This window comes from Berghia stephanieae, chromosome 6, assembly GCF_034508935.2.
Source record: "Berghia stephanieae isolate SIO BIC M18660-M18661 chromosome 6, UCSD_Bste_1.3, whole genome shotgun sequence".
NCBI classification, from domain to species: Eukaryota; Metazoa; Mollusca; class Gastropoda; order Nudibranchia; family Aeolidiidae; genus Berghia; species Berghia stephanieae.
The window spans coordinates 55,108,332-55,123,268 of NC_088365.1; the positions used below are offsets into that span (position 1 = coordinate 55,108,332).

The 14,937-nt window shown below is 34.7% G+C and overlaps 1 protein-coding gene across 1 annotated transcript in view; it reads left to right on the forward strand.

Annotated features, from left to right (window-relative positions):
- Nucleotides 1-9,149, forward strand: part of LOC144975292 (uncharacterized) — a 9,760-nt gene extending 611 nt beyond the window's left edge. Inside the window, exons 2-5 of the mRNA XM_078919237.1 lie at nt 355-441; nt 1,601-1,662; nt 2,479-2,695; nt 4,595-9,149. Coding sequence (XP_078775363.1) covers nt 355-441; nt 1,601-1,662; nt 2,479-2,695; nt 4,595-6,609 — 2,381 coding nt within the window. The 3' untranslated portion in view covers nt 6,610-9,149. The remainder of the gene's footprint in view (nt 1-354; nt 442-1,600; nt 1,663-2,478; nt 2,696-4,594) is intronic.
- The last annotated feature ends 5,788 nt before the right edge of the window (nt 9,150-14,937 follow it).

Below are 14,937 nucleotides of genomic sequence, written 5' to 3' on the forward strand. Positions count from 1 at the left end.
ACATCACACACCGATTGATGATTGTCACTTGTCAGTCAGTCATTTGGAAGTGGAGTCAGATAATTCGGGAACTTCTGTAGACTGTAGATTCACACTAGTGAGTAAGATCTGTCGTTTACTACTAATACTACTACTACTACCACTACTACTTTTAGTTTTAGCGCTATCCAACTCAACACTTCTCGTGTTTATTTTATTTTGGCAAAACTAGAATGGATTTTTGAAAAGAATATAAAATAATTTAAACTTAAACCTGTCTTTGCATCTTGCTTTATGCATACAGTATGCCATATCACAGCCATCACAAAATCATAGTTTAATGTTGAGAATATGCTATTTCTTTTGTAACTTCAGATCAGAGAGATTTGAGCTTTAAAAATCCTGAAAAATGTCTTGCTGTCAATCCAGACAACCCTTTTGATGTGATCTATGATGTTAATGGTAAGAATGTAATTTGATGAGGAAATGAATAACATTGAGGTACACATAGTTTGCTTTTTTTTTTTTTTTTTTTGAGTCATGATGTGTAATACTATTACAGTCCACTCCGGATAATTGCAACTCATTTAATCGCAACTTTCGGTTAATCACAATATTTCCTAAGCAATGGAAATAATTCTATATAAAAGTCACTGGTTAATTGCAACAAACTTCGGTTTTTTAAAAAGTGGTAAATTCAAGAAATCAAACAGTATATCATGATTAAATTTCATCATGGATGAAATCGTGACAGGTTGAAGAATCGAGAGTGAGCAGGATTTAATGCTACAGTAGTGTGTCACCACTCTGTTAGAGTCGAAAGAGGGCGGGGCTCTGCAGTATGGGTTTGTGACGTCATCGGTGGCCATTAAATAGAAGAGGGGTGGGCTGGTCATAATCTTGACAACAGGTTATAAATGACAGTTATAAAGAGAGACTGAGCGATATCCTTTGTTTTAGGATTAACAACTGTGCATTGTGACCAATGAGTTTGGTGAGAGCTTATTGTCTCTCATTAAGGCTAATCTCTTTAACTCTGACAAATGTTGAATTGTTGAGAAAAAAGATTGAAACTTCTTCCAATCTGAATAAGATATCGGCTTGCTTCATAGCTGCTTTTGGTTGACAAATCTACACGGGGCTGCCATATGGTTTTTGTTTCAATCAAATTGCTCTATATGTGGTTGACTAAGAATATTATTTACTGGTTTGAGTTGACAATAAATGTGTAAAATGTTGAAATAGTGGACAGGAAACTGAATTTCGGTTAATCCCAACATTTTCGATGATCCCAAGGTATTGCGATTATCCTAAGTGGACTGTACCTGAATCTTGAACGAAAAACTATCATATGGATATGATTATAGACAGATTGGTTTCTGGAATGATATTTCCGTCCTCCCTTGCCAACTCTGACGTTCTTGAAATTTAAAAGAAAATAGCCAGAAGGTTTCGGACTTAATTTTCTTTTTTTTCCAAAGGACAATAGTCATAAGGTAAATAATTTTTAAAAAATCCTTTTACAGCATAAGATGGCATGATTTTTTGTTTAAGAGTTTAGAGAAAAACTTGCACATGATAGTCTTCAGCTTTTTTTTTGTTGTTTTTATTTTCTATATAGACTCCAACTCAGAGCCTGAAAGTGATGCAGAACAAAGTTCCATATCACATGATTCATTTGTGGTAAGTATGTACATTAAAATAAAATCATAACATTTGTATAGCGTTTATCCACAGTTGGCACCATGCTCAAAATGCTTCACATCACCATATTTTGTGGTGGACAAAACACATTTGCCACAAAAGATGAGACCTGCAGTCTGTTAGGCGCAATACAATATTTCAGGACAAGGACAACACTGTTTTACACCAGTGAGATCTCCTAGTTTTTTGTTGTTAAAAATTTTTCTTTGCAGTGGACTTCGCCAACAATAACACTATTTTAAACCTTCCTCGTTATATTTTGAAGTGATATTCATTGATGAGCCATTCACATTTGAAGTCGTTTGTTTTTTATTTGACAAAATGTGAAAATGATGCGTTTCCAGGAAAAATTAAAATAGCTTCTGTTGGGATTATACTTTTGATCTCGCATTTTGTCCAAATTCTCTTGCATCGTAATGTTTATCAACTTTTTTTGTTAACTATATTGCAGTTGCAAGGTTAGGAAGTTCATATTGTTGCAATGACAACCGTTTATATGTCCAGAATCGTAGTGATATAAAAAATTGTTTTGTAGTTGTTGGTCCTGGTGTAGGATTTAAAGAGTTGGTTAAAAACGGTTTACTGAAACCCTGGTTGGTGTATCTATATTTATCCAAGCACAGTTGAACATATTAAATACTTAGACAATATGTCTGCCTTTCTCAACTCTTTTTTATTATACTTGCATTATTAACCAGCTAATTGTTTAGTTGGATTATTAAACAATGGCTCTTCATGTTTATTGTCAACATGAATAAATTGATTGATCTGTCATCTTTTCCACAAAATATACAGGGTCCCGATTTTGTTGCTGACTCCGAGTCTGATTCCTCTACGTACTCTGTGAGGTACCCAATGCTGAGTACATCATTGTCTCTGGAACCTAGTGCTCATTCCCCAACTCAGTCAGAGCCTCATCCACAACTATCACAGACTGAACCTCGTTGCCAGTCTGGGACCCAGGTTCAACCCGAATGCTATACACTTGCAAACCAACGTGTTACGTGCAATGGTGAGTCATTTTTTTGTCATTCTTCTCCTTTGATATTTGTGGGATCAATTTTAATTTACCCATTCCTTTTAAAAGAAAACTTCCACCCCCTCCATGGTGCTGCATTTGTGTTATTGCATTTTTTTCTGTTTTGGCAGTGCTGCGTCGCAAAATACGCTACCATTTACATAACAAGCACAAATCCAAATTTGATAGGGTGGACATCTTAGAATCTGAAACCCCAATGTGTGAGTGATATCAGTGAAACCAGCCATAAAAATGTTCATGTTTATTTTATTGGGGTTTTTTTTTGTCTGTAATAGACTTAAATTGCTTGTATTGTAAGTGTTAAAATGGTTTTTTTGTTACAACCCATCTATATATTAAAACTGTTTCTTTGTATTTCTATGATGCTTAAGGCTTTTTTTCACAGACCAGCTGGAAACTTAACGAGAATCAGAGTAGATAACATTTTTATTAATCTTGCAACCTAAACAGTATATGATGATTGGGAGCATTTAAAGAAAAGCACATTTTCTTTTTAATTTGTCGGTACTAAAATTATACTTTGATAATGTCTGCTGTGCTACAAACCCTTTTGACTTCCAGGTTCAATATTTTTCTTTATTCTAAAATTCTTGGGTGTCCTTTCAATGACAACTGAGATCATTAAAATTCAGCTCACAACATGATGTGTGTAGATTTGATGAAAACATATGTTCGAGTTGAGAAGCAGTGTTCACGAACTTGCTGATCGTTTTTACTAGCATTTATTTTCCTAACTTACCTGTGTCAATTAACAAAGGCAAGACTCAAATATTTTCTATCTGAACAGTGTGTTTGTTATTGAAATATTTCCGGCATATACATGTCATATTTCATTCCCACAAAATATAAATCAGGATTAAGTTGTCTGGGCATCAGCATCGTTCAGGCAGTTGGGGGGAAGTCTTTAAGGAATTAATGAAGCCGATGCTCAACCGGTCTGGAGGACGTTTGATTGATGTCGGCTGTTTGTTCTGCCAGCCGGTGATGTTTTCTCACTCCCTCAATGACAAAGAAAGTCATTGTTATGACTATGAACTATAGTCTATTATTACTTTTGTTACTATATTAATTGTTACTTATTGCCGCTACTGTTATTATTATTATTATTATTATTATTATTATTATTATTATTATTATTATTATTATTATTATTATTATGATATTGCCTTCATTGCATTCTATTACTATTATTGATATAATTAATTTCTGATTGTTGTAAATAATTTATGTGAATTGAATTTTGTCGATTGGCCAAGGGCCTACAATAAACTTAAATGAAATGTTAGTCTTTGGATAGGACTTGGGTCTATTCTTGATTGCTTTTCCGCCTGGGTCGAGTGAAGCATTTGGAGTAAATTTTGTTGCTCAACGTAAAAAACATGACGCTTACCATTCCGCTGATACTGATCCCTCCAAGGGGTGGTTGGGGAAAAACCTAAAATTCTTTTGACATTCTGTCTGATTTTTCGCTGAAACAACAAAGGACAATCTATGTATTCAGATGAGACTTCAATGTGTTACTATTCCGATTTATGTTCATATTTTGATTATAATGAAGAGGGAACCCTGAACCCAGTGAAGTGGGTGGATTGATCTATTTATTTCTATTTCAAAACAAAAATATGGCGTCTTTTCACTGGATTTGTTATGTGGCAGAGGTCTCCACAAATCTAACATACCTCTTCCAAAGGAATAGATGGTAGAAAAGTATATAACAAGAAGGAATTATGACAGTTACTTGTCCAGGCCTTAAATATTTGGAATGCTATTCCTCTCTATCGCTGTCATGTAGCTGATGTGCATACGATCTGTCTATTGATTTATTTTCATAGTTCATAGCATGATGTGCTTTATTTTCTTTTTTTTTTCCAGAGAAATACAAAAAGCCAAGGAGACCCTGTCCATACTGTGGACAGTTGCAAACAAAACTCTCAAGGCATTTGATGAGGAAACACAAAGATGAGACAGAAGTTACAGAGGCCATGAAACAGCCTGTAAAGGAAAGGGATAGAACAATGGAGAATCTCAAGAAAAAGGGCATTTTTTATTCAAACACTAGAAACAATTCAATAGTTATGCGTGAGAGAGCACAAGGGTCACATGAAGTTGTTATGTGTGCTGGCTGTAAGGGGTTTTACTCTGGACGAAGGGTTTATGAACACAAAAAGAAATGTAGTACTGAGCATGCTCTGTGTACTGGGGTTGTAAAATTTTATCCCGTGGCTCCCAATGCAAGTAAAGAAATAAAGGAGAATATTCTTGACAAATTTCGGAATGATGAATTGGGAAATTTGTGTCGATCAGACAAAGCTATAGTATTGTTAGGAACAAAATTGTGGAGTAAAAGTTCAAAGAAGGAGAGAAAAGTTATAATGAGTGATTTACGCATCTTAGGAAATTTGATTTTAAAAACTAGGAAGAGAACAAATCAACCTTCTTTCTCTGGAGAGGACGTGGTGAAGCGTTGTAACTTTAATGAAATATCGCAAACCATTTCTGAAATGACTTTGAAAGAGGATGGGACATTGAAAGCAGGCTTGAAGCTTTCAATTGGATTTATATTGAAAAAGTTAATTAATTTCTTAAAAGGGGAATATATAATGCAAAACAAAATGGAAGAATCCGCAGAGATAGATTTGTTCAAAGCTGTCCTGGATTATAATTGGGATAGTATTTTTTTTACAGCCAGAGTTCAATGTGAAGCAAAGAGAACAAATTTGAGAAAACCCAAAGAGATGCCATTAGAGAATGATATAAAGAAGCTACGGCAATTTATTACTGAAGAGATGGTCCGTATTTGTGAGGATGATTATCAATTATTTGATTCACATATGTTTGTTAGGCTTCGCAATGTCATCGTAGCTAGGCTTACAATGTTTAATGCGAGGAGAGGCGGAGAACCCGCAAGGATGTTGTTAAAAGACTGGAATGATGCAGATTCAGGTGTATGGGTTGATCCCCAGCTTGTACAACATGTCACTGATCCTCTGGAAAAAGCGTTACTTGAGAAGTATAAGCTGGCCTATCAGTCTGGAAAGGGAAGCAAGATGTTGGTCCCTGTGTTGATACCCAATGACACAATTCAGCCTTTAAGGAAACTTGCACAGGAGCGTAAAGCTGTTGATATTTCAGACAACCCATTTCTTTTTCCAAATACAGGAATATCCAAAGATCATGTAAGTGGTTACATTGCCATCAAATATGTCACTTCCTTAGTAAAGGATTTAGAGAAACCCCAGTTGTTAATAGCTGATAAATTCAGGCACCGAGCTTCGACATTATTTGCCTTACTTGATGTCCCACAACACGAGAGAGATGTCTTCTATCGACATATGGGACACAGTGAATCAATCAATCAAAACATTTATCAGTGTCCACTTGCAATACGAGAAATAACAGAAGTTGGTCATTTTTTGGGTCAAATTGATAACTCAGCATCGGTCACTGGGGAAGGAAATTGTAACATTGAAACAAATGACTTTGTAGTGAATAGAGACTCAAATGCAAATTTTGGAACATCCATAGTAACAGCTGCAAATCAAGAAGAAATATTTGATGGTGAAGCAGGAGTGCCAAATCAGCTTACGTGTTCTTCAAAACAAACTGAACCCAAGAGGAATTCAAGCAAAAATCGGAGATACATGTCATGGTCAGATGAGGATACAGATAGAGTCAAGTCATATTTTAAAAACTTTGTCGAAGATGTTTCAGCACATGGTTCAAGGGGATCATTACCTAGAAAGTCTGAAATTATTCTGTTCTTAAAACACCACAGTGTATTTTCACAAAAAGGAATCCCTGAAGGTACACTAATTAGTTTGGTGAAGACAAAGATTTTTAATGAAAGAAATAAATATAGAAGGGAAAGAGCGTTTCAATCGGTGTAATGACAATCATGAATTTGATTTGTATTACATTCATTGTATTGTATAGTGTTATTGACATATTTTGGGGGTTTACAAAAACGTTTTATCTTTATATAGTACAATCTGTTCATCATTGCAATATCCTTTTTTATATTATATGAACATTCATTTGCTCAGCTTGAGAGACAAATGCTTTGTAGAACCATAGCTGTCAACCGTTCTGTTAAAAACGGATTTGTTCCGTATTTGACTTCCTGAGTCAGTAAGTGCTTATTTTTAGTTCAAAATCCGTATTTTGTAATTTTTGACTAATTTGTGGTAAAAAAGCCATGTGAGCCTAATGAATTATTATTATTGATCCATTATTATTACTATTACTACTACTACTATTGTTGTTATTATTATTATCATTATTATTGGTGTCCAGTGAGAGCATAATCTCCATTTGTGTAGCTCTTTAATTTGAATTATGCCTCTATCATAAATGATTTTCAACAATTAAAAAAGTTCCATTCGTTTATATGACGCCTGTATTTTACTCAAACCTTTCATAATGTATTGGAGATTTGCATAGGATATGGATGTTAGCCTCGATATACTTTGAATATTCTAAGACAGTATTGATACTTTCACTATTTGTTACAAATTTTATTTTAATTAAGAATAAAATTAAATCCACCTTTTTGATTGGAAGGTATTCAATAAGAAAATCAATTGCTTATATTGATTAAAGATGACAATGATTATTTCCCTTTATTAATTTATGAAATATATAAATTTAATCCCTTTAAAAACATCTTCATCTGATTTTAATTTTTTTTTTCAAGCAAGCTTTTGTAACGGTTTAGGTTCAAGAAAAATAAGTATACTCCATTTTTAGGTGTGTTTATCTTGTCAAAGTAAAGAAGTAGGAATTCTCTAATATTTAGAGGTGCATTTTACTATAACTACTATTATAGTATACTACTTACAGACCATTATGTTGCATGAAAGAAAACATATATGCAATCGTCTACTTTTTATCTGAACTCACCTAATTTTTACCCCAAAACGCCCTCTCAAGTGATGTACCAGGTTGGTAGTTATGCATTTCTAACCATCTTAAGTTATTTCATTTATTTTACAATTGTGCTTCTTGTGTATTGGTCCTTATCAAAGTTGAGGCAGTTGAATTCTTTCTTTATATTGTCCGTTCTGAATTTTGATCTCATTGTGGAAAGCTCCCATAGCGGGCAGGGAGGTACACACTGTGTCTTCTATCCCCTTATATCTGTTTTCCAACATGCTTTCAGTCTTTGTCTTGGAATGAGATTACTTGTTTTTTTCCTGGCCCTCGCCGGAGTCCTAGCTGGGAGGGAAGCAGTCAAATGCATATTTATTGTTTTGGGAGATGATATTTTTTTCCTTGTAAATCATCTCTCTGTTATGTATTATTACTATATTTGTTATTTTTTAATGTATAATGTAAGCATTTGAGTGTGTTCCTCTTTGTTGGATTTTGTTCTTGTGTCCGGATAAGACTTATAGGTGATCTCAAACTAAGTACATTGGTGATACGCTCTTGGAATCTACATCTGATCCCTATTTGTTCCCAGTTCCCCTATGTCTTACTTTCTCTTGGATGCTTCAACTGTAATTCTAGAACTTTTTACTATCCAATTTTCTTCCTTTTTACTGGCGCTGATATAACCTAAATGTGTTGCAAGCGCCGTAAAACCCTTAAAAACAAAACAACAATCATTGTGGAAAGTGTCATTTTAACGATTCAAATGTGCTGGTACTAAACCCGATAATTGAGCAACATTTGGACTAGCCTCTGTCATCTCAAACTTGTTAGTGTTAGTAATAGTAATTAAAAAGGCTGACTTTTATATGTTGCGATTCGATGAAGGGGGGGGGGGGGGGCTTCGGCACACATCGTCCCTCATCCCGGGCCAAATGAGCGTTCCTTATTTTATTTTTGAAAAGTTGGCAGCTATGTAGAACTATCTGAAAGAATCAGATATGGCAGAATAAAAAGTCTTTCTACTAACCCTAACTTAATTGGCCAATGTAGCTTTATGTTCAGCATTTTCTAGATACCTAATGTAAACTTTCACTATTCTTTTTATGATAATTTTAAGAGTTGCAATCTTTAGAGGCGACTGTCAAGAAATGACACCTCTGTGCATTTAATTTCATTCTTTCTTTATCCCCTCATCCTTAATCAGAATAATAATAATTAATAATGAAAAAAAATGCAGCAACGACAGCTTAGAACGGCATAAAGTGCTTAAGAATTATTTTTTTTTTGCATTAAACTTTATTCAAACGATTTTCAACACTTTTGCTTCACAGTTTATGCTTTTTAACAAATGCAATTAAGCAACTTACCAGCAACAACATATTGGTTTGTTATCATTTGAGGGTTTTATCAGTAAAACTGTTTCTATCCTTTTATGTTGCACTGTACACATAGCAAACTTCATGCTTTTATTTGGTGACCAAAGACTTATGTGATACAGTGGATGAATGTTTGTGATGGCTTTTGGAACTGAAATAAACCTGCAATATGATTTGTAGACTTCTATCGTTATGTATCATTTTTCGGTCAAATGTAAATGTAATTTTACACGAGCTTGATGTATCATAAAACCCACAATGAGCTCAACGTGCAGCTGGTAGTACATTTATATGGACACGAACAGAACAACGTTGTTACAATTCAGTAACGTACTCCAATTAACACAAGTGAGACTGTAAATGAGACTTTTACAATGACTCTGCATCGCCACAAATATAGATTCGAACCCTGGCAACTCGGGCGTCAGACGAACTGTCTACCACGAAACCAAAGCAAGCATTGTGCAAGTTAAAGTGAATGAGATGTTGATTGAAGCCGTTCATTGTGTCCATCAGATCTGCTGTCCTATCCATCCAACTCCATTCACTGGGTGGGGTTCCCGACTTCCCATAATGGGCAGGGACGTACTCGTTGCGTCTTCTATCCCCCTATGTCTGTTTTCCAACTTGTTTTCTGTCTTTGTCTCGGGATGGGATTACTTGGTTTTGTCCAGGACCTGGCTGGGAGGGAAACAGTCAAATGTATAGTTCGAGTTTTGGGAGATTATATTTTTCCCTTGTAAATCATCTGTCTGTTATGCTCTTTATTGTTTTGTTTACATATTATTTATGCTTTGTAAACATTTGAGTGTATCCCTCTTTGTTGGGACCTGTGCTTGTGTCTGAATGAGACGTTTAGGTGATCTCAAACTAAGTACTTTGATAGTGGGCTCTTGGAATCTACTGTTTCCTATTTGAAACAAATCCCCTTTGCCTTACTTTTTCTTGGGTGCTCTAATTGTAGTTCCAGAACTTTTTACTATCCCATTTTCTTCCTTTTTACTGGCGCTGATATGACCTTAATGTGTTGCAAGCGCCGTAAAACCCTTAAAAACAAAACAAAACAAACCAAGTCCATTCAGTGGTATACAACAACAACAAATAAACTCCTCTGCCTGGTCCCTTCTATCTCTGATCTTAACCTGGGTCGTCAGGTTTCTAAAGGGGTCGGGGACTGCAAAAACAATGGCGCACGGAGCAACTGGGAATATTTTTTGCCGTGTTTGAGTCCCAGGTTATTTCCCTGAGCGCCCCTTCTGAGGGATGGACCTTCCCAGGAGTTAGTAAATGCGTTGCTCGGCCACTTCACTCTACGCACACTGGGACTGGGATAAGCTTCGACACTATGGCCATGAAGCTCTTAATCTTAAGGACTTACTTTATTTTAGACAATTTGGTGGTAGCTCACTTGAAAATGCACTCTTAGGTATACACATATATAAACATATACTGGGCTCCCTAAAAGGGTTTTTTAATGTGGTCTCCCTAAAAACATGTTTTTACCAAATGTCTCCTTAAAGCTACAGAAACACTTAGTAAAACATTAGGGGGACCGAGTAATTTTCTATATACCATTGTGATCATCAAGCATCAGAATTGTGTTCATAAATCATTGTAGGGAATCAAACTATACTCATTTGAACAAAGATTGAACAGTTTAATCAATTTGAACAAGACATATGCTTGGTCCTCCAATTGGTGCATTTCACAGTGGTCACCTTAATAGTGGATTGATACTTATATATATATATATATATATATATATAAAACAAAGACGTAAAACGTACATATGTCTTAATATAACATATGTGACCATATTTTTGCGATGGACTAAATACTCCGCATACTAACTACACGAAGACTAGCTATACACATCATCGGTAATGAATAACGTAGGTTGCGAATGTGCATAAAAAGGCAGGCACTCAATAATTATCATATTATTACTTTATTTTGGAAATTAATAGGCTAGTTTTTTTGGGATGTTTCTTTTTCCTTTTATTTTCTTTCGGCTTTGCCTGGCACTGTTTCATAGGTTACCTTTTTAGATTTTTATACTGTAGTAGGAATAGTAGCTTGCTAGTTGGCTCCATTAGTAGTCTGTGGTTGGCTCTTTAACAAACAAACAAAACAAAAAAAGAACAAAACAAAACATTGCCATTCCTTACTAGGCTGTTGTCTGATTGTGTTGACCTGATTAACCTTACCCCGCATGGTCACGTGGAGACTGCGCGTGGGCGAAATAATAACCACCCTAACCAATAACTATAGATAGAATGCGCTTGGCCAAGGAGTTCACAACATTGCCATCCGGAAGTATAACGGACCAACACACAAGCTCTGATTAACCATTAACTTTTATAGTCTGGTTAATACAGTTTAGTGAGAAAAACTCACAAACGCGGATGGCAAAAACAATAACAAAGGCTTGAATGACGTCATCTGCATACTATCTATACTAAAGAAAGAAAGAAAAAATTCCTTCATTATCGGTATCGGTAGGTTGCCGGTGCGGCAGGTCGACAGACAACCTTCGTTCTGGTCACCACAGAGCTCAGAATATGAATTTGGCAATTTTACAACACTGTTGGCCGAGTTTTAAGAGAACGATGGAAAAATAATATTTTTATACTGTCGAAATTACTGTATGAATAATATTATAGTCAGATTTTTAATAAGCGGCAAGTGTTTTTCTTCTTTTTCCTCAGCTGTCCCTCAATGCACAGCTTCAAACATTGGTATGAACCTCTGAATCAATTTGTCTTAATTAAAAAGTTGTTTGTTTTTTTCATGAATTTTAAAACAATAGGACAGGATTTTGATTTTTACGGCTATGTTGAAATCGATAACTGGTAAGGATCAGAACTCATAGATGATTTACAGTATCAAAATTATGAATTTTTCGCTTAACCATTTTGAAGGAATTCGTGCGAATGGCAATCCTTAACTGTCAGACATCTACATTTTATAACTATCAATACAAATTTCTGATGAATTCAAATGAAAATGAACATTACGCGCTTCCAACATTAATTCGATTGCAAAATTTTGAGAAATAGCTTATGTTTGTGCCAAATAGGATGACATTAATTTAATGTAGACTTGTCAAAAGTAGAAATTCGTCAGTTTATGATACAGTGTTTCCACAAATATGAACATGTGTTCAACAATAATAATAATAACAACAGCAACAACAACAACAATAACAACAACAAAGAAATACTGGACACTTCAATCATCACATTCTGATGACGAGGATGTGAAAATGAGAAATGGAACGACTACGGAAAGATTTCGTGGCATCACTCCGCCCAATTAAATGTACTTTCCCTTTAGTTTGCGGAGGTTGGAGCATGTCTTTTCTCAGTCTTCCCTTGTTATATATCATTTATTGCCTCGTCGGTGAGAATAAATTTGGTGTTCCACCTCTCAATCTTTCCCTTTACTTGGGGCCGAATGAGCTCGATTGGATTGCGCTCACAGCGATATGGGGGAAGTCACGCAACCTCGTTTCAAAACTCCCTGATTAGACAGTCTGCTTTGAAAACTGTTTCTGGTTTGTTTCTTTTCGCTAAGGAGTATAGTTGACCCTTTGATAAATGGCCAGAATATGTAGTGCTGCCTGATTTAAATTCAAGCCATGAAATCATGTCAGTTTTTATAGTTGCTGAAGTTGGAGCCTTGAAGTATTCATGGGCCAACGAATGGTAGCTTTGTCTAATACAATACTGCTGGGTGCTTCGAGGGAAGGCAGCAAATGGTTCTTTATCCAGTCTTCAAACACCTCTTCATTGACCCCAGAATGATAGTCGCTACCTTCCAGATGATGCAAAGAAGAAACAATGGCATGGCATCCTTCTAATTATCCAGTATCTTCACCACCTGCAAAAAAAACAATGATCCCAGCTCCATAAATCTTTGGATGATAATCCATACCAAAGTTGTCTTGGATCCTTTTCCTAACACTTCGTTCCACACTGGTGATATATCTATCGTATTTGGGACATGATATATAATATGCAATAAATAATAAATTCAAAATTTAATGCAAACTGCTAACGCTGTACTGTAAGTTCATAACAGTTAAAGAGAATTGTTTTTATTCGGAACCAAGTAGGCGTGAACCCATAATTACTTGCCGGAACTACCGTGTTAGCACGATATTTTTTGAAAATACGATAAATGATTCTTCTATTACTTTGTGGTGCGTAACGTGTTTACATCTTTAACAGCGTAAAACCTCTAATTTTATGACAGCAGTTTTAGAGTTGTTTTTTTTTTTAATAGGTCTCAAAGAAGAAAGCTTTTTTGATATATGGGATCAACAAATTGATTTAGAGGTTGACACATTTTAAAAAAATGTTCTGATAGAGGAATAACTAAGAAAATATATTGTTTTAAAAATATTACGCGCCGTTGATTAAATGAAAATTGACTATAGTTATGTGGCTTCATTTCATGACTCACTGTTAAAAAAATAAATTAAAAAAAAAAAAAAAAAAAAAACAAAGCAAACAAAAAAAAAAAGTTAAAAAAAAAAAAGAAAAAAATATGCAAATTATGGAAGAAGCATTATGAAACGAATTCGACAACGTGTTTACATTTCAAAATCGACGGGTAGGCCTACATAATATAATGTTCACCTATGTGCGAACTATAATATATTATAATATATACAGAAGATAAAGATCTGAAGAAGTGTTTATGAAACTGATAGACAAGGCAGAGGGTAAATAAATACAAGAAAGAAAAAAAGACATCACAAAAATGTTTATAGATAGAACGAAGATGACGCCACTCAGGCCTTTGTTATTTTTTTTTTTATTTTTTTTTTTTTTGGTTTTGTTTGTTTGTTTGTTTTTGCCATCCATGTTTGTGAGTAATTCTCACTAAACTGTATTAACCAGACTATAAACGTTTAAGGTTTACACAGAGTTTTGTGTGTTAGTCTGTTATACTTCCGGATGACAATGGTGTGAGTTTATTAGCCAAGCTCATATTATCTATATTTTTTTGTCTGGCAATAATCCATACACACCGACGTGCGCTTATTTATGTGTCAGTGCATGATATAATCAGTGGGAAGGTGAACATTTTGGATTGCATTTTTTTGCATTTTCTGAAAGAATAATATACTCCCCAGAGCATTTTAATCTTTATTTGATAGGTGATTTTTCATGATGTAATGGTCAGATGTATGTGAAGGGTATTCAGCAACTTTTCTCAAATTTCATACTGTTTCAACTTGACTAGCTGTAGAAAATATTTAGAAGTGAAATTAAGCTTTGATATTTCCCGAAGATGTACAAAAAGGATTGATTTAATCATCTATGACAAGAAATCATTTTTGATAAAAATTGACCTTATAACTAAACTTGGCAATATCTCAGTTCAAACCTTTTCACCATCCGACTGATTTTGTCATTCACTGAAACAATGTACACGTGGATACACACCCTTTTTTTTTTAGATCTTTATATTACATCAGTCCCTGCTCCCTAATTTGTCACTTTATGCATTATATAATAAGAGTCTAAGTTAACAAAATCTTTGCCACTTTCGGCAGAACTATTTAAAAAAATAAATATGCAATGCTATTTAATATATAAAAACAAAATACTTGGAATGTTTGGTCTTTTTTCTTTTCTTTTTTTCCTTTAAAAAAAAATTATTTTTCTATTTTTAAAAACTTTTTATCGGCGTATACATATTTGTAGGTCTGATACCCGTTAGCAATTATGGGCTCGTTTTAACATGGTTGTAATGGACAATATCTTGCGGTGGTTTGAAACTGTTTTCCATTAAAACAATGTTTAAACAGTCTCATATTGGGTTATCAAACTGCAAATATGTAGGTATAACTACCTACCTATACGTCGCTTTTTATCCTTTTCACTCTGATTAATTGCGCACCAACCAGGATTGCATGCACCACGCACCTTCCACTCACCGATATTAAATCTAGAT